The 23,402-nt window shown below is 52.7% G+C and overlaps 1 protein-coding gene across 1 annotated transcript in view; it reads right to left on the bottom strand.

Moving 5' to 3' along the window:
* Positions 1-23,402, bottom strand: part of Igsf21 (immunoglobin superfamily member 21) — a 219,335-nt gene that overhangs the window by 71,060 nt on the left and 124,873 nt on the right. Inside the window, exon 3 of the mRNA XM_057784390.1 lies at positions 6,961-7,082. Within this exon, the coding sequence (XP_057640373.1) occupies positions 6,961-7,082 (122 nt within the window). The remainder of the gene's footprint in view (positions 1-6,960; positions 7,083-23,402) is intronic.

The raw sequence follows: 23,402 nt of genomic DNA, 5'->3' as shown, positions 1-23,402 counted from the left end.
ACTCCATTTTCCTGCCTCAAAATGCCCCTATTCTCCCAAGATACAGAGAAGACATGTCCTGGCCCTCCTGCCAACCATGGAAACAGTGGCAGGGGCTGTATTGCCAGCAAGATGCTGGGACCATGGAGACACTTACTCCAATCCAGAGATGAAAGGGTTGTATATGCAAGTCTGCACACGTGTGTATGCATACATGCGTGCATGCAAGTGTATGTGCATGCACACATGTGAGTGAGAACATGTGTGCTCTACATATAGACAGACATACCCCAGGCAGTCCCAGGGCCCCGGGTAGAAGAGAAAGAAAGAAAAATATTTGAAGGCCGATGTCAGGGAAGGAATGGCAAATATCCACTTTGGGGGATGAGTGGAGAGAGGGAGGGAAGGAGGAGGTGCCAAGGAGCCGCCTGAACTATGGAGGAAAGAGGGGCTGCCCTACAGGGCCACTCATGACCCAGGTCAGCAAAGGGGCCAGGAAATGATAGCAATTGGTTTGGGAAGTTGAAGAAAAGACAGTGGGCTTCTTGCCTTGAAGGAAGGATGGATCCCACCTGCTGGTGTGGAGCAGGGAAGCAGCTGAACCAAATGGATATCTGAGCTGGGCCTGGAGCGCTTCTGGGTGAAAGGGCGGCGGAGGGGGGGGGTGCTTTCTGAGGAGGAACGAACTGGGGAGGGGTCAACACCCTGGGCAGGAACAGGAACAGCAACGACAGAGGAGGAAGGGGCCCAGGCGGGGACAGCTCCATGGGGACCTGGGCAACACAGCCAAGGGCTCTTAGGTGGAAGGATTTCTCTCGCAGGTCTGTGGAATTGGATGGATCAGCTGTGGCAGCAGGGAGACTGGGAAAACCACATCCCTCTGGCAGCATTTGGCTTGGGTTTGGTTTGCATTCCTCAATCAAAGCATTCAGCAGCGCTCTCTCTCTCTCTCTCTCTCTCTCTCTCTCTCTCTCTCTCTCTGATGTGTATGTATGTGTATGTGTGTGTGCGTGTGTGAGTGAAGATATCCATGGAGTCTAGAAGAGAACATCAGATCCCCTAGAGCTGGAATTACAGGTGGTTGTGAGACCTAATAGAGGTGCTGAAAACCAAACCCTGATCCTCTGGAAGAGTAGGCAGTGTCCTTGGCCACTGAGCCTTCTCTTCAGCCCCTGTCCATGGATCTCTTGCCACTAGGCTTGACACAGGAGCAGGTGGATGGTGTGTGGTGGTGGGCTCTTTAAGTCTCAATGCCAGCATCGGTTTAACACCCGGCTTCCTGGTTCCCTAGTCTAACTCCGGGCTGGAATCAAAGTCTGCCCTGGTAGTTTTGGGGAATTCACATTTTTAGGCAACTTCCAAGCAGGTCACTGAGCAGGTTGTTCTGATCCTGCCTGTTGGTGTAGTCCAACTTTGGCTCAGGAGATGCACAAAGGCAAGTCCTTGAGAGCTCCCCTAGTGGTCATAAAGGGAACTGCAGCTCCTTCTAAAAAACCTTGACTTTGCCATAGGGACAGACAGGATTCCTACTACGGTTGAAGGCTGGGGGTTTCCTGTTATGATTAAAACAGACATCAACTGTCAAGACAGACATACTGGAAGGGGCCCAAGTTGTTCTCACCACATAATTCTCATCTGTTTTCCTCGAGGATCTGAGCTGGGAGAGAGGCACAGTTTCACAATGGGCCTGTAACTGGGTGTGCAGAATCCGGGGTGGCCATCTCCAGAGAGGTGGAGTTTGATTTTACCCTATTGTCTATGCCCAGCAAGCTCTACACACAGTAGGCACTCAATGTGTGCTTGAGAGTCAAGGTGGTAGTAAGTGACCGAGTGAAAACAGATACATTACTCATGATGGCAACCAGCGGACCAAGGGGCCAAGAATTCAGGCTTCCAAATCATCGAGGCTGGGACCGCATTTTCTTTATACTCACGGCAAGACAAACATTCAAGCAAGCCACATACTAAGATACACCCTCAGGGGAAGACGCGTAAGGTCTCGAAGGGCCACGGATGCCCGGCTCTTTGGACTGAGCTGTTAATGTGTCTATTTAAAACCCAGAAGTGTGTTTTCATTACAGCAGACTCCAGAGGGCTTCTCTGTAAAGACCATTGTCTGCCTACTTGGAGTGGCCTTGTCCCTCTCCGGGTGCCCCACCTCCTCTGAACACACTGTCCCTTCCACTTAGAAACCCTGTTCCCAGTTCTTTTTTGTCTCGAAGATCCACTTTCAATGCCACCATCACCACCATCTCCTCAGCCCGACCAGCTGAGTCATCTCGGCCTGTGTCTGAGCGGCTCCTCAGCTCTGGCACCCCCCATTACACAGTACCCCTCTCTAAATATCAAGCAGATTCTGGGTGCTGAGGTGAGGAGAATGCACTGGTCCCTGGGGGACCCTGCTGCCTGGTGGGAGCATGGGGAGGAAGGGGCAGGTTTGAAGCCCCAACCTCTTTTGTATAAGTGGCTCTGCCGCCTTGGTGACCCAAAACCCGTCAGAGCCATCAGGAACAGTCACTTCCTTTAGTGTCTACCTGACAGTGTCCACCCGCACCCCACACTGCTCCCTGTGATCATAACCTGGGAAGGTAAGTCTGTGTGCGCAGTTCTCCATGGAGCCCCAGGCTGTGCTCAAACAACTAGCTGTTCTCAGCCACGTGGGTGAGAGGACATGTGTCCTCACGTGTTTGTGGGACTCGGCGATCAGGCCCCGCCTCCTCCATGCCTTTCTTCCCTCTGCTCAGTAGCCACTGTGAACTTTCAAGTACGGGTCACAGTGGGCTGCAGCCCTCAGTGACTTCCAGGAAGCTGAGGGTAAATTGCTACTTATTTCATTGTTTCTTATGCCCTGGCCATGCTCCATCTCAGGCAGCCCTTCTCACCTCAAGGTCTTCGTGTTTGCCGGGCTGGCAAATATGAAATGGCTCCTGTTTCCTGCCCCGCCCACTGACGCATGACCGTCTACACTCAAGTTCTCTGCTTGGATGTCAGCTGTGTCATGAAGCCCCCCCCACGTACCCTGAGACCCACCCTCTGATCAGGAATGCCCTTATTTGCATAACCCCTATTTGCATGACCCTTATTTACATGGCCCTCATTTGCATAGCAGAGGCTGCACACTGGAAATTGCTTGGATAGCTTAAACTAAACCTTGCCAAACTGTGCCCTGGCCAAACCTGGCCTGTCCTCCTTGCCATAGTGTGTATTATATATCAGGAAACGGCACATGAGGGACTCTCCCTCAACAGCCTAAAATACTTCTTCTGGGGGCTGGTGAGATGGCTCCGGGGATAAAGCAATTATTACATCAGTGTTCCCAGCACTTGTGGTTACAGTAGCCTGCCTGCCTGGAGCCCAGCAACCCTAGAGCCTGACATAGGGCATTCTCCGGGCTAGATTATTAGCTGGACTAGGGAAACTAAGTGAGCTTTCAGCTTAGGTGAGAGACCCTGCTTCAGTGTATAAGGTAGAGAGAGTGACGTGCGTGTACCCACACAAGTGAACTTACACACTCACTCACGCACACACACACACTGCTTTTTGTGGCCCATCGCTTTACACGGTAGGTGGTCCTCAAGCACCTAGTATTAATACTCTGGTACTCTTGCCCTACACTGCGGGGTACTCTCCTCCCTGCCCAGCCCACCCCCTACGCTGGTCTGAGGAGTGACCTCCTCCGCTGTCCACCAGCCCCTTCCCCACTTCCCCAGTCCATCACACACTGAATGGACCGGGACCTCTGAGGGACAGTAACGCGGCCCAAGGTGACACTGCAAGGAGACACACCTGCACCCACAGGAGGCAGGCACCCTCTCTCTGCCCACCAGCTGCAGACAAGCACGGGGAGTCCCTGGGGCTCCTTGAGGCTCCCCAGGAAATTGTTCTCTGCCGGTTCCTGGTAATATTCCCAGCCTCATTCTCACCCCTCTTTCCCAGCTGAAGAGGAAGCAGCTCAGACAGCTGCAGAGCTGGGACTCTGGGCCGAGATGCATTAATTTGTAAATATCTTCATTTATATGTAAATGCGGAGCCCGGAGCCCCGCCACCAGCCCTAATGGGGCCTTGCTGCTTGGCACCAGCGGCAGCTCTTTCTCCACTTGCTGGGCGTCAGGAGATGCTCCCAGCGCCGTCTCTTCCTTCACTGTCTCCTGGTATCCCCTAAGCATGGTTGCTTTGCTCCCTGGGGTACCCTCTGCTCAGGAGCCCCTGGTGTCTCGGCTCAGAAAGAAGGCTGCAGAAACCCCGCATGAACATGGGGAAAGAAAGGCGCCTGGGCCCTAAGTCCTAAGACTGGATCAAATTGCTGCTGCTGTGTGACTTTGGGCAGGTCTTGTACCCTCTCTGGGTCTTGTGTTCATCAACTGTAAAACAAAGATAGCACCATGGTCTAGGTTTAGGAAGAGGTGGTTTGAGGTGTGACCAAGTTCATGTCCTTCCAGTGGGAGCCCCTTGACCTTACTGAACTTTGACCCCTTCTATAAAGTAAAATGCAGAGAGGGGGTGTAGAAAGCTGCTACCTTCCAAGTCCCAGAGGCTGTTGATGAGGAGTGTGAGGTGCAGAAGAGAAAGTGCATACACAGAGACTTTAGGGGGGTCTGGCACAAGGTGGGGCTTGCCTTGTGGTGGGAACAAAGGGTTGCTCAAGGGTCGGGGGTGAACATGCTCCACTCAACCATGTTTAGAGACCAGGAAACTGACCCTGGATCACTGGCAGCCAGCATCTGACTTGGGGTCATTGGGCATCAATTCTACCAAATTCCACAATCAGGGAGATTAATTTGATCAGCCTGTTTTCCAAGGGGATTGGGGGAGGGAATGGTTTAAGGGGACTAGGTAAGCAGTGACTGTGCTGGGATTTGAACCCAGGTCTTTAGGCACCTGCTGACTTCCTGAATGCCAGTGAACAGGGGCGGGGGCATGGCTGCAAGAGGTGCATGCGGGAGTTGGGTTTCCTTCTGGCTAAGGGATCATGGTGTGTGGGGGGTGGGGACACCCAGACTGGGAACAGTGGGTCCGCTAGTGCTGGGTGCTGGGTGCCGGGTTACCCACCCCTCCCGTGACTGTGTTTAGGGAACTGGCTATAAGCCAAGAAGTCCCCTGCCGAGGGACTCTCTGTGACTCCCAGGGGGGTTAGTTTCTTTTCTAAAATGCTTTTTATCTCTGCTCTCATCTTGATGCTGACTGATTTATCCTTGCCATGAGCTGCTTTTCAGAAGGGAAAATACAGAGAGGTACCTGCCTGCCTCCCGGAAGCCCAGGGCACCCTCGTTGTCTGCGAGTGCTCCAAGAAAGAACAGCTGGGACTGGGGTCCTAGTTCAGTGCCTGAGAGGGGAAGGGACCAGCTCCTGGGGGAGGGGTTGGGACAGAGGCCGACAGGGGCTCACAGCCACCTCCTGAATCTCACTCAGCAGGTAGGAGGTCCCAGCCAGATCCCATGTGCAGAGCCAGTAGCGCCTTTGGCAAACAAAACAAAACAAAAACAAAACACTCCTGTCCCATTCTGTAATTTTACTCTCGTGCAAACCAAGGACCCCAACCACATAGGAGCATCTCCAGGGCTTTCTGGGCCCATTCTTTTTGCAAATTCTGTCATGCACTGATGTGCGACCAGGCCTTAGCAGAGACCTAGTGCTAAGAGCAGAGGGAAGGGTAGGTGAGAGTCCCAGTTGAGGGGTGGAGCCTCGTCCAGTCAGGACTCAGAAGATTGTGTGGCGTCACATACTCAGTGGGGTGCCCCTGCTGCCCCACAAACCCAAGTGTCCCAGCCTGGGTTCTGTCAGAGCCCTGCCTTCTGAGAGCACCAGGCAAAGCATTTACCACACAGTAGGAAAGAGTGTGCAGGTGTGTGTGTTTGTGTGTGTGTGTACATATATGCGCCTATGTGTACATGCCCACGTGCGTGTGCATGCGTGTGTGTGCATGCCCGTGCGCGTGTGCCTGTGTGCAGGTGTGTGTGGTTGTGCGCGTTAATACCCAGCACTACTGTGAAGCTACTTTACACAAGTCATAAGATCCCCTTCCTGGAGCAGGACTGAGGGAGCCTCGCTATCCAGCCCAGAGAGGTCTAGTCAGCTAATTGCTGTTGAGATGGAACAGCCTGAGTGGGGTTCTGAAGACTGAAGAGGAGTTTACCAGGTGACCAAAGGCAGGAGAGGCCCTCTGTCAGAGGAGACTAACATGCACAAAGGGTCAGGGGAATAAAAGACAATGGGGGCCTTTGCGGAATGTGTAGGGCTGTGGGCACCCACATATGTAGAGTATGTTGGGCCCCAGTATGAGGCTGAATTATCTTGATTCTGCAGCTTTTCAGAAAACAGGGGAGGGCTCCTGTTTCCTCGTCCTGCTGCTCCTGACCTAAGAGTCTAGGAGTCCCCACCTGGGGTCTTTGTGACCTTAGGGATCTTGGGGGACAATGGTATGTGTTGCATGTGTTTCCTGGCTCTGTCATTGTGAGCTGGGTGACTTTCAGCACAGATCTTGCCCTCTCTGGACCTCAGAGTCCTCACCTGCAGAAAGGATCTGTGAAGCCTACCCTGCACAATTAGAAGAGGAGCTAAGGTCCCGCCTCTTCCTGCCTCTTCCCTCCGGGGTACGGCTCCACTTCTGCAGAGGGGGCCCCCCTCCAGACCAAGGAGGGGGTTGCATCCCCTAAGAGGGCGGTTCCAACCTTCCTAATGCTGGGACCCTTTAATACAGTTCCTCATGTGTGGTGGCCCCCAACCGTAAAATTATTTTCACTGCTACTTCCTAACTGTAATTTTGCCACTGTTAGGAATCCTAATGTAAATATCTGATATGCAACCCCTGTGGGGGGTCATGACCCACAGGTTGAAAGTCATTGCCTAAGAGCGTCCAGGGGCTGCTGTCCAGGCTGGCCCAGTACTCCCCCAGGCCCGCCCCTCCCTCTCCCGGCTCACACGCTTGCCGCCAGCTTGCCAGCTCGCCAGCTGGGAGCGGGGGGGGGGGGGGGGGAGCCTCACCTCACAGTGGACTGGTACACGAGATCCTCCCGCTTGCGGTAGTTCTCCATGTGTGAGTAGTTGGTGGAGAACATGGCGTCAAAGGTGAAGATCTTCTGCTTGATGGTGCCACCATCTGTCACCTGCCACAGAGCAGAGAAGCCACAGGTGAGTGCCCAGCGGGCCCTGGTCACCGCTTTCCTCAGGAGTTCCCTTGGCTTGTCCCTGAGCTGCCCCGCCCTGCCCCGCCCCACCGTTATCCACAGAGGCAGCCAGGCTGATAGCCTTTTGAATCCATGCACTCCACTGACAGTTTAGGTGTTTGTAAAAGAGCCACAGGGCCTGCGAGATGGCTCAGCAGGTGAAGGAGCTTGCAGCCAAAGCCTGACAAACTGAATTTGATTCCTGGGTTCAACATGGTAGGAAAGAACTGACTCCTGGGAGTTGCCCTCTGACCTCCACGTGCACTGTGGCATGTCCATACACACACATACACACGCACAATAAATACTTAAATAAAGCAAATTAATTAATAAAAAAAAAAGAATGGTAGCCTCTGGCCTTGGGAGGCCAAACTCATTACCTAAGCCATGCCCTCGAGAAGGAGATGGAAGACATGTACGCTGACCACAAAGAGCACCCACACAGAACTTCCTTGCCACGTTCCTCCTCCATCTTGCAAAGCCCTGTGATATGGAGCTGGGAGGCAGCAGTCAGCCTGTGAGTAAGCCTGGCTCTCTCCCACCTGTGCCAGCCACCAGAGCTTTGGCTTCTGAGCAGGGAGGGTTTGGACTTTCAATTCTGCAAATGCTGGGGGTCTTCTGAGGCCCTGCAGGCATGGTAGAACACTGGGGGGGGGCTTCTGAGGCCCTGCAGACATGGTGGAGCACTGGGGGGTCCTTTTGAGGTCCTGTAGGCATGGTGGAACACTGAGGGGGGTGCTTCTGAGGGCCTGCAGGCATGGTGGAACACTGAGGGGGGCTTCTGAGGGCCTGCAGGCATGGTGGAACACTGGGGGGGGTCCTTTTGAGGTCCTATAGGCATGGTGGAACACTGAGGGGGATGCTTCTGAGGCCCTGCAGGCATGGTGGAGCACTGGGGGCTCCTTCTGAGGCCCTGCAGGCATGGTGGAAGGAAGCTAGTGGCCTCTCCCTGCTGAGTCTTTCCAGGCACTTGGAGCTCCATCCACCACGAAGGCTCTGCTTTGCTGAAATGGCTACTGCAGCCTAGGTAATTGTGGGCAGGACCAGAATGGGCGTTGTAGAGTGAGCTATGGAATCAGGGCCTGGTCCCAGAGCCTTAGTCAGCAGAGAGAAGACAGGGGAGGGGGGCAGGCTAGCTAGTAAGAGGGGGAGAATGGAGGGCCAGGGAACCATTAGAAGGCAAATAACTCGTGGAAAGACAAACTACATTGCAACTATTTCTGCTTTTCATTGTTCTTACTATTATCGTATATGTGCACATGCTGTGTGGGGTGACCGAGGAGGTCAGGGGACAACTGGAGAGTCCGTTCTATCCTTCTGCCATGTGGATTCCAGGCCTGAAGAACAGGTGCTCTTACCAGCCCAAGACATCGCAGCCATTTCTGACAAACCCTGAGAAGTTAGGTCCAGAATGGTACGGGAATCCAGAAGAGGAGAAAGGGCACTTTTTGAGGGCGGGGAGCACCCACAAGGGCATTTTGGAGGATGTGAAGTCAAAGCTGCTTCTTCAGGAGGCGCGAGAAGAGTCAGCCTGGCGGAGCAGGTGGTGGGAGCCAAGGGCAGACGCAGGAGGGATCAGCTCAGCTGCCTCTGTGAAAGTGACTGCTTCGAGTGCCCGGGAGCAAAAGGGAGGGGGCCCCGAGAGGATGCTGACAACAGAGTGTCACCACTGAGGACCCACCCCCCTGCAGACACCAGTCACCCAGGGTCAGATTTGGGTTCTGCTTATAACCTCCTCTGGTCTTCCAGAAGCAAGTCCAAGAGGGAGGCCACACCGAAGCAGCGACCCGGGAACAGACAGATAGGGTCTATCAGTACAGGACACTTGCCTTTGTTTTTCTGTAGCCACCTTTGGGACAGTCCCTAGGAGGAGGCCACAAGGTCTCCATTCCACCAGGGGACCCCGGTGCTGGGGCCCAGGTTGCTGCAGGGTCCTGCTGTTGACAGCTGCCGGATAGCCAGGCCCATGTGTCTGGGGCTCCCCAGCCGCGGCTGCCCTGAGCACACGCCTGGTCTCCGCCGCCTCCCGCTAATGAAAGTGTTACTCCACACAGCAGCAAGGTATGTGTTGTCACTGTTTCAATTATTTATCTGTTTACTCGGCTGCAGTTTTCCGCTTGTCTCAGCAACTCTATTATAGACCGAGAGCTTGCAGCCTCTCGCCGCTCAGCTGGGCTCCACACTAACAGCCTGAGACGGGGCGGCCTCATGCCTGGGCCTGGAGAAGTAGAATTAACTCCCTGCGGCTCCTCTGGTAGAAGCAGGGGAGGGGGCTGCCAGGGAGGTGATCGGGGATGGGGAGATGCTGAGAGTGGCTTCCCCAGGCATCTGTCCTCCCTCCCCTCCCCAAACTGGGAGGATTGGCCTTATCAGCACCCAGGCTGACTTCAACTATATGTTGGTGGTTTTAGTAAGACACATTTAGTGCAACCAGCCAGCTTCTACGGGGCTTCAACTGTGTCATGCACTGGCCACGTCTGTTACCTGTCCCATAGACTAGGAGTGACCAAGAACAAGGACACCTCAGTGAATACCAGTGGTAGGTGGAAGAATGCTAACACATTCACAGATTTGGTGGCTCTCAGTGGGATCAGCAGTAGGACTTTCCCTGATGGGTTTTCCTATCAGCCCTCACCAAGCCTGTCTGCCTCTCATCACTGTTCTAGACTTATCTAGCTCATGACTTGGTCTGTTCCCCTCTAAAATCAGCTGTTTTGTTCTCATCTGTGTAGCCTGAGGACAGAGAGATGACTTCTTGCCTCACCTGCTCTGCAGAAGGACCTGGATTCCAGAGTAGGATGGCAGCGTGGAGGAGGAGAGTTGTGGTGTGAGAGAGGAGGTGGTATCTCACTGGCATGAGGCTCTCTGTGCTGGCACTTGCCCATGAAGGATGCAATTGGGGATACCCACAGCTTGCTTCTGAGGCTGATGCCCTAACCACTGCATGCCCACAGTGGACTGAACCAGACAGGTGCAGGGTCCGGGGTGAGCAGGGTTGAGTGGCTTGGCTACTTTCAAAGTCAGAACAAACTTACAGGGTGGGTTCACCATTCTTGGCATCTTAGAGATGTCAAGGTGCTTTTCAACTGGGGCCTTCAACTGGGAGACAATGTTCTTATTTATTTATTTTATTATTTTATGAATAGGAGTGTTTTGACTGTCAGTATGTCTGTATATCATGTGCACGCAGTGCCCACGGAGGCCAGAAGAGGTCACTAGATCCCCTGGAACTGGAGTTACAGATGGCTGTGAGCTGCCATGTGGGTGCTGGAGACAGAATCCAGGTCTTCTGCAAGAATAGCAAGTGATCTTAATTGCTGAGCCACCTTTCCAGCCCCTGGGAGACAATTTTGACCCCTTTCTTTCTCTGCCATGGGACGTGGCATATTCTAGAGATACTCTTGGTTGTCACTATGAAGGTCCTGGCATATAACTAACAGGCCAGGGAGACTGCTGATGCTTTTATTGAAGAGGACCCACCTCAGACGTTCCTCAGCAAACTGTTGATAGGCTGGGATTGGTGTGGGGAGGTAGCTTAATCCCCAGCACACAGTAAAAAAGCTGGGCATGGTGGCCCATGTCTAATCCCAGCATGGGGAGGTGGGTCTCTCTGGTTATTGAGTCTGTCTTAATCACTGAGTGCCAGCTTAAAAACTAAGATAGAGGGCACCTGAGGAAGGGCACAAGGTTGGCCTTTAACACATGCATGATTGCATGCATGCACGGGTGCAAACACACACACACACACACCTAGACACATGAACATGTATACACACAAATGTACCTATATACATGTGCACATATCTGCACACATACATAAGCATACACACATAAACATGAACATACCTATGCCTACACATACCATAAGCATCTAATACATGTGTACATGCACACACAGAAACATACATCCCTGTATATGTGTTCACACATACCTGCACACACACATACACACACACACACATGCCAAGGTGGGAAACCTTCCATCTCATCTGTATGCCTTCCCCCATGCCCTGGGAAGGCAAGCATCACGCAAATCACTTTGCAACTGAAGGCCCAGCTGAGGCCCAGCACTCCCTGCCTGTTCTGCCAGACTGGCAAGGCCGCCTAACTGCCCCTTGGCCTTACCTTGCATGGCAGCTGCAGCCTGAGAAGGGCAGGCAGCAGGTTCTCAGCAGCCCTCTGGCTCCAGCCTTGCCTGCCTTCAGGTAGAGAGCTTTTGAAATCCTTCTGAAACTCGCAACCCTCATCGTACCAATCTCAAATTTCACTCCATTTTTTTTTATTACACAACAGAGGAAAAAAAATCTGTCAGTAAAACTGTCTCCTCAAATTTATTCACCGGGACTGAGGGTTTTATGGCGAGGAAAATACACTCACCCCCCCCACGTCCACCCCCCCACACCCCAGACAAAGCAAGGAAGAATTACCTGAGTCATAAATCCCTGCGAGAGGCCGAGGCGCAGGAGAGCCTCAAGGACAAGTCTGCTTTTCTATGGTTTTACTTTTTTTTCTTTTTCTTTTTTCTTTTTTTTTTTTTTGAGACAGTGTCTAGCTGTGTTGAAACTCAGTATGGGGAACCCAACCTGGCCTCCAACTTCTGAGAGTGACTGGTGCCTCTGCCTACTGAACCCTGAGATTCCATGCATGTACCATGGGCCACTATGACGCTCTCATCGGTCAGAGGTTCTGAGCTGAGGCTGGACCATAAGCTGTGGGCAAGGGTGGTAAGTACACGAGACACTGGCACAGTTTCCGTCCTCAGGCAAGAGGGAGGCAGGAACTGGGTGCCTCTTTCAGGATCTGGTAGGGACAGAGCTCAGGCCACAGCCAACTACAGGATGAGTGGAGAGGGCAGGTCTGCGGTGAAAGGCATATGCCAAGAGCTACCCATGATGCTCTTGGGGGTGCAGAGTACCTTGAGAGGAAAGGTGACCCCAGAAGTCTCTTTGGAGGCGTGAAGGTTCAGCTAGACTGGACCGAGAAGCATCTGGAAGGCTTAGAGAGGCACACGTGTGAGTGTACCTGTGAGGGTCTGGTCAGAAGTTCCCAGAGGATTAACTAAAGGGAAGGGCCACCCTGCATGTGGGTGGTACCAGCCCATACCTAGGTCTAGGGCTCCCTCTCCCTCCCTCCCACCTCCTCCTCTCCCCCCGCCCCTTGTCGTCCCTTCCCCATTCAGGGAGGGTCTTCTCACCTCACTTAACCTCATCTAGAAATTCTCTTGCAAAAATGTTCAGAGCTGGGTTTCTATGACGCCGACAGTTACCCCGACAGTTAAGCTCAACCCTCACACACCGGTAGCTGAAATTGTGGAGAGTAATGTCCTGAGCAGGGGCTGGACGGCCAGCACTCATCGAGTTCTTACTGTGTGGGCTCAGCATTGCTGTAAACACGGACTCACACAGATGCAAACATGTTCAATGTATGTTAGAAACAATCAGCTTCCAAGAGGCCACATTGTTGTGTGGCCAGGCTAGGCAGCCAGCACATAGTAGGTGCCTTTAAAAAGGTGTTTTCTTCTGGTCCTACCCTGCCAGCCATTATGCTATGAGTTCCCCAAGTAATTAGCTACCAGTTGTCTCTATGCTGTTCTCTATGCAGGCCTCAGTTTCCCTAAATGTTTCATGAGGAAAATGAGGCCTGGTGGCCTCTGGAGAGTCTATCTACCTGCGTGGTCCCACTGCTGTGGCTTTAGAGGTGTGGCCCCAGTGCTGTCGCTCTAGAGAGCCGGCTCTAAGTGACCTCAGCTTGTCACAATCCTCCACCCCACCATCAGTGCCAGACACACCCCCTACCAGCAACCCTGGCTGTGGGCAGATGGATTTATATGTGGACTCATAGACGCATGGCCAACGAATGCAGTTCAGCCAGCCGCAGGAGAGCCCACTGGTCAGCCAGCCACATTTTAATTCGGAAAAACAAATAAGTCCTCAAAGTCAGCCTTCTCACCAATGCCCCTAGATGCCACCATCCGTAAAAGGGAAGGAAAAAAAATGAAGAAAAAAATGGGGGATCACCTCTCTCCTCCCCCAGTCTTTCTCTTTGTGTTCCACAAAACCAATTACCGGTTGGAAATGGCTGTAATAAACTTGATATCCCACTTACGGGCCAATCCCGCTGCGGCCAGGAAGTGTAATAGTGGCGGAGAGTGGAAACCGCGGGTTTGTGGAGCTGTTTAAATTGCCTGCCTACATTACTCCACTCCTCTCCAGCGGGGAAGGAATTCGCTCTCCTGGAAATGGAGCAGCTGAGGTCTCCGTGTCCTGGGTGGCGCGAGGGAGTGTTTGCAAGGCAGACTTTAATGAACTGATTAGATGTGGAGGAGCAGATGGCCCCTGGGAGCTTACATCAGCCAGGCACAGGTTCAAGTCCCCAGCAAGGCCACTCACACTCCCTGGCAGTGAACGAGAAAGAGTGAGGTTAGCCTCCTAGCACCGCCGAGGGTGAAAAGAGCAGCAATCAGATAATGCAAGTGACTGAACACGGAACCAGACTATCCCATGGCACAGCTCTGAACCTCAGCGGATAGAATGCCTGCTGGTCATGCATAAAACTCCAGGTTGGACACCTATAATCCCAGCACTCAGGTGGCAGAGGCAGGAGGATCAGAAGTTCAAGGTCATCCTCAACACAAGGAGTCGGAGGTAAGCCTGGCTACATGAGACCGTGTCTTAAATGTTGTAAGAAATAGGCACACACTTGTAAAACATGTAGGGAAGTAGATACTGCTACTGAATTTCAATTCTGATCGTTGAGGAAGACAATGAAAAGCGATTCTAGAAACTTCCACAATGTGACTGTCATCCAGCGGTCCCTTCCTCATGCCACGTGACCCTGCATGTCTGGCATGGAGACAAACACAGACTAGGTCCTCAATAGACATTTATTAGCTAAGTGTACCACTCAGCAAAGGGAGGCATGGGCTCCTCAGGGCCCCGGTCCTTAACTACCACTTTTGATGCTTACACCAAGAAAGCTGACCCAAGACCACATCAGTCAGATCAACACAGCCTCATCGAAGGACCACTCAGGTGGAATTGGGCCCAGAGCTGCAGCTCGAGTCCCTCGTGTGCCTAAGATTAGCATCTGTCTTGCAAGGCTGGGCTTGCACTGAGGTATCTATAGCCAAGCAGATGTGAACAGTGGGGGACTGGCTTCTCTCTCTGTGTTTTCTGTTTCCTCCAGCAGGGCGGCAGCATGGAGCTAGTATTGTCTTCTGTGTGTGCTGGTGGAAGAAGGGTGGGAGTGAATGAGCTGTGGCGAGGGGGGAGGACTGTGAGTTCAAATTCTATAATAGAGTAAAGCATGTGGCAAAGACTCACTCAAATTCTAGAAGTAAAACTGCAGCCAGAGAAGGAATGTCACCTGCCCAGGTTGCCTGGCTGGCACGAGGTGAAGTAGACATTTGAGCGTGCATTGCGTCTGACTCCAAGGATTCTATGGAAAGGTCTCAGGGTGGGGGTGGGGAACTGGGCCAAGGCCAGGAGCAGGGCCAAGAAAGGGACAGGTATTTTAGGGGAGAGGAATCTGGACAAAGATGCCTGGGAAGGGAGCGAGAAGCCTGAATGTGGAGGGAAGCTGGGGACCTTGATGGAGCCATTTAATGGTCCTCTGGGTTTAGGAGGTCACAGAGTTTCTAGTGGTCTTATTGCCATGGCGACCCTGGACCACTCTTCCTGTAAAGCTCCTGCCCACCTGCTCTCTGCTCTGGTAGGGAGCTGTCGCCACAGATGCAGGCATGAAGGAGGATGGGTGACAGCCAAGGAGGAGAAGTCAAGAGCCACCCACCTCCCTGGGTACCGACTCCACCCTCCTGTGCCAACTCTGTATGCTCCCGCTCCTGGCAAGGCTGGGCTGAGGTGATTGGCTTCCCTGGCGTGTGTGGGAGATCCGGTGTTGACAGAGACAGCTGGTATCATAAATTGCCTTGTCTCATCTGGTTATGGTGTGATGGCAGACAGGCGCTCAGGGACAGGACTGGGGGGGTGGTGACGGTAGAGGAGGAGAGTGGAGTGACTGCCAGCTTCCTCGTGGGTTCTGGGCTTGCCATGTGGGCAGGTGAGCAGGCAGGTGTGATGGCTGTACTAACGGTAGGGGTGGGGAGATGGTGGGGGTGGGGAGCAAGCTCAGTCAGGTGGGCATGTGCACGGACGTGAACGCCTATGTTCTGGGGCGTGGTGGGGATGGTTCTATGGGGTTCAGACATACTGAGCTGACAATGATGTGTGTGTATGTGTGTGTGTGTGCATGCGCGCGTGTGTGTAAATGTTTGTACTTTTTATGGGGAGTGGGGTATGTGCATGTCTGTGACACATAGTGGGTGTGTACTTTGCCCCCCCCCGTGGCAACCCCTGTTGTTATGTTCCCTCCTTGATCTATGATTCAAGGAGGAGAAACTGGAGATAGCAGCTGGGGCAGGGTATGTAGATTTCTGGCGACGCCAGGCTGTTTGCACAGGAGTGAAAGGGCACCAGGCTGGCTGTCCCTACACCTCCCACACCTAGCAAGATTCCCTAAGCATTTAAACTCCACCAGCTACGTGAGGGTCTCACGTCACCTCCTGGGTACCCTCCTCCCCATTGCAAACAGGAAGCAGGAGATACAAAAGGTGCCACAAGGCTGAGGCCAGGCATTGGGGTTTCAGAGTTCAGTGCAATCACCAGGACCACGTGGGGGAGCTCAGGGAGTCAGCTGGAGAGCTCACTTCTAGATCCCACTTCTCCCCGCCTTGCTTTCCTTAGCTGTAAGTCAGGGGTAGGAGAAGCACACCCCAAGGGCATCGGAGAATGCTCTGGGTTCTGTGTGGTGGGTAGTCAGGCCTCAGGGAGAGTGAGAATCTGTCAGTTTTGGGGTGTGTCACTGTTGGCATCGTTTATGCCACTGAATGGAGATGGGGAGCCCCCAAAAGCATCAAAGAGGCCATTACAGAGTCCAGGGATACCAACTAGTCCCCAAACTGCTATAAACACAGTGGATCTCAAACTAGTGCCCAGACCTGGGGAGAGGTTGTAAGAACTGAGATCATTTTCTGGGTCCTCTTCGGAGCCACGAATTAGATCATCGGATCTTAGGAACAGGCCAGCTAAAGGGTTTAACAGAGCCCTAGTTGGGTCCTAGCTAGTCCCAGGATTTGGGTATCTTTGTGCAAGGCTCTGCCACAGAGCTCTGCTATGACACCTCTACAGTTTCCCAGTACTCGACCTCCAAAGCCTTGTGCCATCCTGTCTGAGAGAACACCTGTGTGGACACTGTCACCAGAGGACAGCTGCCTAGCTTGAGCCAGTTAGGACGACTGGTACCATCGGGAAGGATGCCTGTCCCTGGGGAGGTCCTTGTTGGAACAAGGTGGCTGGGCCCCCATGCCCAGTGGTGCTGCAAACAGTTGGGCCATGTCAGCAGGTCTGGCTGCCAGCAGATCCATGGCCGTGGCCATCAGCAGCCCATGCCAGCCTGTGCACCTGCTATATCAGGGCAGCTACACTGCGGACAGTGTTGGCTGGCATCTTCCGCCCTGTGTAATTAACATGGCATCGTGGGCAGCTCAGCCAAGCGGAGCCTGTCCGCCTGTCCATCTGCTGGTTGCTTCCGGGGACAGGCCCTTTAACACAAACTCAGCAGCCTGCTAGGGAGAAAAGAGTTCTGAAGGGATCGCTGAGGACCTGGGATCCACCTCCGTTCCGCCACTGGCAGGGCATGCTGGGAAATTTACATTCTACCTCTTAGCCTCAGGTTCCTCATTTGTCCAGTGGAACTGGGATGGCTGGTTTCTTTGTCCTATCTGCCATAGGGAGGTTTGAGCAATAGGTAGACTTCACGTGGTAGGAATCTACAGTTAGGGACCACATTGGAACTTGCAGGTTATCGTCACTTAGTTCTCATTCAGCAAGGATGCCCTGGGTTTCTACTCTGTGCCTGAGACTTTTTTAGGAGCAAGGCTGTGCGGCCTCTCTTCTTCCGCAGTCTGTGTTGTAGTGGGAGGAGTTGGACAATTAATCAAATTAAAGAAGATGGAAGAAGCCTAATAGGTAGGTAGGTAGGTAGGGAAGGAGGGAGGGAGGGAGGGAGGGAGGGAGGGGTGTCCTCATTTGGCATGGATGGGTAAGCATGGCCCATCAGAGTGGGTGACTGAGCCGCAAGCTCAGGAGAGGAGGCTGGGGGTCCTCTAGAGTCAGTTCTAGGGACAGCCCTGGATCAGGGGTGCCCTCCACACTGGCCACATGGGGATCTGAGGTGCTGAGCCCTGTGACTTTGCGTTTTGGTTGCTGTTCTTTGTGTCTCAGCATATCCAAACGCCCAGTAGAGTGTGAGGGATGTAACAGCCAGCCTTGGTCGACCTGGCACCCGGCCTCTGTACTGAGACAGAAGCCTGTGCATGAGTCTGGTCTCTGTCTCTTCTGGTATCCACCTGCCTCACTCACTGGACCCATTGCCTGGTTAAGTCGCATACATCAGTTCGCTTAGCGCCTAAATCTCCTGCGTAGATGCCACAATTTAGAGTACATAGCCCATTAACGAGTCTTCTTTTCTTTTGAGATGATATTTACATAGAATGAATTGCAGAAACCTTCAGGAACCTTTTCAAGCTTATGTGTGTGTGAGCGTGTGGGGGTGTATGGGGGTGTGAATGTGTGTGTACACGTGCGAGTGTGTGTTTGTGAGTGTGCGCACCTGTATATGTGTGGGTATGTGAGCACAGAGGGCAGCCATGGGAGTCATTCCTCAGGTCAGTCTATCTGTCTTGTTTATTGAGACAGGGTCTCTCCTGACCTGGAGCTTTACCTAATGGGCCAAACTGGCCGAGCAGAGAGCTTCTAGGGATCGGCCTGACTCCGTCTCCCCTCTTAGCATCCCTGGAGTTGCAGGGGTGCAACACCACACATAGATCTTTGCTTAGATTCTAACTCAGACCCTCATACCTTACCAACTGAGCCATCTTCTCAGCCCAGATGGAATCCTCTTCGAGGTGGACCTTGGGGACATCTACCAGATACATTAAGAAACTTGCCTCCTGGCACGACACACAGCAACACATTGATTACGGAGCTGGTCTCACCCAGAATCCCGGACTCCCTGCCGGAGCCCAGAGGGTGACCCTTGTCCTATAGACCACAGTGGAGATGACTCCCAGCATGGGTCTTTGTTGGGGGTTCACAGAATTCCCACTGTCCCTCTGCTCTGTAGGCGGCATGTTCTTCTAGTGAAAGAGAATTGGAGAGTTGGGGTGAGCTCTTATTATAAGGATACTGTTCAATAAAGATCACTCAGCATATTAAAAAAAAAATCTTTACCTGGCTTTGAACAAACACTTGGTATTATTACAAACAGGAAAAAAAATCCCATTTTCTTTTCATTATAGTCTGACGCATTTTGTTTTCTTGTTTGAGAGCAGCAGGACTACATGAACAGAATGGCTGAAGAGAGGGCACAGGGAACGGAGTAGAGGTACGCAGCCCAGGGCCCACATTCCAGAAGGACTGGCCCCCTGGGGGCTGCAGAACAGGCATCTACACTGGGGCTTCAGGTTCCCCACCTGTAAAATGGGGTGTGACAGCGCCCTTCCCAAGGTGAGGAAAGTCACTGCCTTGTGTGACCTCTGGCCTCAGGGCCTGGTGAGAGACAGCTAGGCATGCCTCCAGCCACCAGAGACCTACAGGCAAAGGGAACACTTGATGGGCCCCACGCTAGAAAGCAAGCTGATGAAAGAGTCAGGTACAAGTAGCTAGGAGATCGCCTGAGGATTATGTTTAGGGAATGTGGGTCTTCCATAAAACCTGGGTGGTAAGAGATGGTCTGGGGTAGGAGGTCAGGAGGGAAACTAACAATCAGAACAGCTGTCAAGGTCTGGCAAGGGACACAATTGTCTGTACTGAGCCTGTACCGAGCTTGGTGACAGAAGTAGTTGTGGTAGTATCTGGAATCAGGTCCCATGAGGTCCTGTAAGGAAGTTGGATTATGTTCTCACTGTCATGAAGAGACACAGGGAGGTTTAAAGCAGAGGCCTGGTGTGTGTGGCTAGAAGATCTCTTTAGCTCTTAGTGGGGAAGGAACTGTGGGGTGCAGTGGGGGCCAGAAATCCTGACCAGGGGCTCCTCCAGCGTGGGAGCAGACAGCAGCTCCTACCAAGGCATGAGTGGGGGGTCTTGTTGCTCCATCCTGCCTGTCCCTGTCCTCTGAGGAACTTCAGTGACTGTCAAATGCCTGGTGGAACCTGCAGGCTCAAGTACAGCCAGTGTCTAGCTCTAGGCTTGGGGAGTATGAAGAGATCCTCTTCTACGTCAGGACAGTCAGACTTTGACAAGAACTGGTGGCGTCTCTGCTCATTGAGGTTCAGTGTCCCCCAGATCACTCAACCCGAGCCAGAAGGTTCAGAAGGGAGCTGGTCTGGTCACACAGACAAAGGTCAGCAGCACTGTCATGGTATGGGCAGCAAGAGTGCCCTCTGGAGAGGGAACCAGAGGCAGGACTCTGTGCACAGTCTCTGTATCCACTCACTACAGCTCTCAGAAATAGGATCTGATTATTTGTGGCTGCATATATTAAGGCTGTGGCCATGTGGTGAGAAGATGCCACCAGAGAGCCCCATCTTTCACAATGACCCCATGGAACATCTTCCCCACAGCCCAGCCTCTTATGTGGCTGTGTTTCCTTAAGGCCCAGAAGTCAAGGAAACTCACAAGTCTCAGGAAGTTCCCCAGACTTACAAGATTCCAAGACCCTGCCCCAAAGTTATTTCAGCAGGATCAATTGCTACAGTAAGGAGACTTGGAAAGAACTCAGTGCCTTCAGTTCACACAGGGAGCTCCAGGGATGCAACTCTGGTGACAAACCATACAGGTGGGAGTGGGCTCTTTGGTAATGCTGGACATATTCTGTAAGTAATGCCAATAAACTCTCTCTGGACTTAATTTGGATTGTTTCTTTGGTCTGTACCCTGCCTGGAATGTACAGACATCTGTTTACACCTCTCTAGGATGTCTTAGACCCCCTCTCAAGATGCCCTCTGCCATGCCAGGCACTTGATGAACATGTCAGGGTCATTGGTGACCTGGGATATCTTACAGTGACCCATGTATACCTGTCCAGAGCCCCAGGAGGCAGAACTATCTCCATATAACACAGGGGCCATGGGCTTCAATTAAGGCCTCATACCTGAGGTTGATGGGGCAGCCACTGTGATTATGGACTGGTCATCTGGCCACTCTGGGTGTGCGGGGAAGCCAGAGGTGGGAAAGCAGCAGGGTGGAGATGGGTGTGCAAGAGCCCAGAATAGCTTGGGATGGTAATAGTGATCAGAGTGTGGAACCTTCACATTTAAAACCTGGCAGTCAGGAAAAGGGAGATGGACCAGGCAGTAAAGCGCCCGTCATACAAGCATGAAGACCCGAGTTCAAATCCCTTGCAGAAGCTGGTCACAGTGGTGCATGCTAGTAGTCACAGCCCCGTGGGGAGGTTAGACTCCCTGAGGCTTGTTGACTATCCAGACTTGCTGATTCAGTGAGCTCCAGGTTCAGTGTGAGACCCTGCTTCAAAATGTAAGGTGGAGGGCTAGGGAGATGGCTCAGCAAGCGAAGGTGTTTGCTACACAGATCTGACAGTCCGAGCTTGGTCCTGGATCCCAGGGAAGAAGGCGAGAACTGACTTCCAAGGGGTGTCCTTTGACTTCTGATAGCATGCTGGGACACGAACATGCCTCCACACAGACACAGGCGCAAGCAATTAAAGTAAGGCGGAGAACAATTGACCTCTGGCCTCTACATGCATGCTTCCACAAGCATGTACACACACATATACAGAGAGAGAGAGACAGAGAGACAGAGAGAGACAGAGAGACAGAGAGACAGAGAGTCATTCACCCAGGAGCCTTCTGAACTGAAACTGGGAAAAGCCTAGGCAAGCTGTCACGAATTAGCTACCTTAGTGCTACGTCCTCCGTGAGGCAGAGAGGCTGACACTGACGTGACAGGCGCCATTGTGTAAAGCCAATGCTTCTGCATAGCTGTCAGGAACTCAGAGATGGAACGATGTTTCTGCTAACAGATACTGCATGGAAGCCCAGGAAGGTTCATTCTCCATCTCCAACCACACGAGGCAGGCAGAGGAGCCATCCTTCAGGGCCTGCGTGGACTGCAAGGACCTCGCGTTCTCACACTTTGGCATCTTTGGGGCCTAGTGTCCCAAGATGATACAGCTCTCGCTTTCTTCCGGGCCTATTCTGCCTGCAAAGTAGAGCCTGGAAACCACCCTGCCCTGTCAGGTAAATATTGAAGTGTCGAAGGTACGGCCTCAGCAGGAGAATGAGATGCGATTGGCAGGAAGGCTGCTGGGGCATCAAATCCACACAAGCCAGCACGGGGAGCAGTGACTGACAACTTTGATGGCACCAGTTGGGGCAGTTTCTTTCCCTTTTGAAATCTGATAGGCATGACATGAAGGGGCCTGGGGTCTGCATAGAAGGCGAGAAGAAAAACCACCTGTCACCAGGTCCAGCCTGTTTTCAGCGTGACTGTCTGTCATTCCCATTCTTGCCGTCAGACACTGATGTGAAGTCATTGGTGGGCTCTAAGCAACCGTGAGTGGAGTTCAGCCTGGCCCTTCTTGATGGTGAAGACACATGCCAGCATGGGGATGGGATCCTTAGGCAGACGGGCAGAAATGGTGACTACCGTCCTGGGGCATATGGAGTCAGGGAGGACATACCAAATATAGAGAACACTGAGGTAGCTAAGAATGCTCTCTTACACCCCTTTTTCCTAGACAAGCCAGGGTTTGGAAAAGGCATTAGTTTTGTGTGTATGTATGTCCATGCTCATAAGTGCTGGACTACATATGTGTGTGGGGGGGTGGGGGACGGGGGACGGGGATGATGAGGAGTGATATAAGTAGGTCTCTCCTCCTATCCATAAGATGTGAGTCAGGAGTTCAGAGAACCAAAAGGGATCTTCCAGGACATTAGAAAGTCCCTTGGCTTATGCATGAGGAAAGTGAGTCCCACTGACAGTGCTCGGGCAGCCTGGCTGAGCATGCCAGTGTGTGCAAACCAGTGTGACTGGCAGAAGGCAGCTGGTACTGAGGGACAGGATGCCAAAGACCAGATGTGCTCTCAGGTGGCTGGAACACTAAGTGTCCACCTAGATCTTCCAAAGATGACCAGTGCAAGTCAATAGAACAAGGCCTGGGCACAGCTCATTGTAGCTGTTGCTGTCATTTTCCACCACTGTGAGCAATATCTGAAAAAGTGACTTAGAGGAGGAAGGGTCTGTGTTGCTCATGGTTTGAAGGTTAAGCCCATCGTGGTGGGGAAGGACTGGTGGCTTGGGTCTGTGGAAATAGGAACCGGAAACTGCTGGCTCTCAACCTGGCAGACCAAGAGGAAGAGACGAGTGTTTGTGCTCAGCTGACTTCTCCTCTCCCCCTTTGTGTTCATTTGGGGAACCAAGTCCATGGAATGAGTCTTCCCATATCCAGGATGGGTCTTCTGGTACTCCCCTAATCTTCCCTAGAAACACAGATACACTCAATGGTGTGCCATCACGAACACCCTGGCATTTCTAGATCTATCCTAGCTGATCATAACTCAGTATGTAGTTGGACAGGGTAGCTGCCATTTTGAACTCCCAGCAGGTGGGGAAGGAGGCCAGCTCACCCATCCTGCTTGTGGCCCATTGCTTCAAGCACCTATTAAGAACCATGCACGGAGCTTGGAATTGCACCCAGCAGCTAGTACAGCGAAGAAGGAGTCAGACCCTCCCACCCTGCAGCTCCTGTCTGCAGCCAGCCAGACAAATGTCCTCATGGGAATCAGAAAGTCCCCATCTGAAGCCCAAAGTCCCACAGCGTTGACGGCAACCATTTCACCTGCTGTTATAGACACTAAAGTGACAGGGACAATGGTGGCTCTCAAATAATCCCTTCCACAAGATCAGGTGGGACATCCACAAAGGTGGGGTCTATGGTTGCACTACTGAGGGACCCAGTAGGGCCCAGACTTTGTAAAGCTGAAAGAGCAGAGACCCTTAGTGATGTGGTGAATTGGGATCCTGCTTCAACTTTTCACCCCTCCCTGTCCACACTCGGTATCTCTCCCTAGAGAGCCATTCTCTGCTTCCTGACTGAGTTACTGGCTGGCCATGGAACTGGAAAAGACAAAAAGGTGGCCAGAGGTCACCAAACCTCTCTCAGCTTTCAAGGACAGCACACAGGGCTTCTGATATACCCACTGGAACCTGTTGAGCTGTCTGCTGGAGGCCAACAGGGGACAGG

This window comes from Chionomys nivalis, chromosome 11 (genome assembly GCF_950005125.1).
Source record: "Chionomys nivalis chromosome 11, mChiNiv1.1, whole genome shotgun sequence".
Taxonomy (NCBI): Eukaryota; Metazoa; Chordata; class Mammalia; order Rodentia; family Cricetidae; genus Chionomys; species Chionomys nivalis.
The sequence above is the reverse complement of the archived record's forward strand: the minus strand, read 5'-3'. Positions and strand labels throughout refer to the sequence as shown.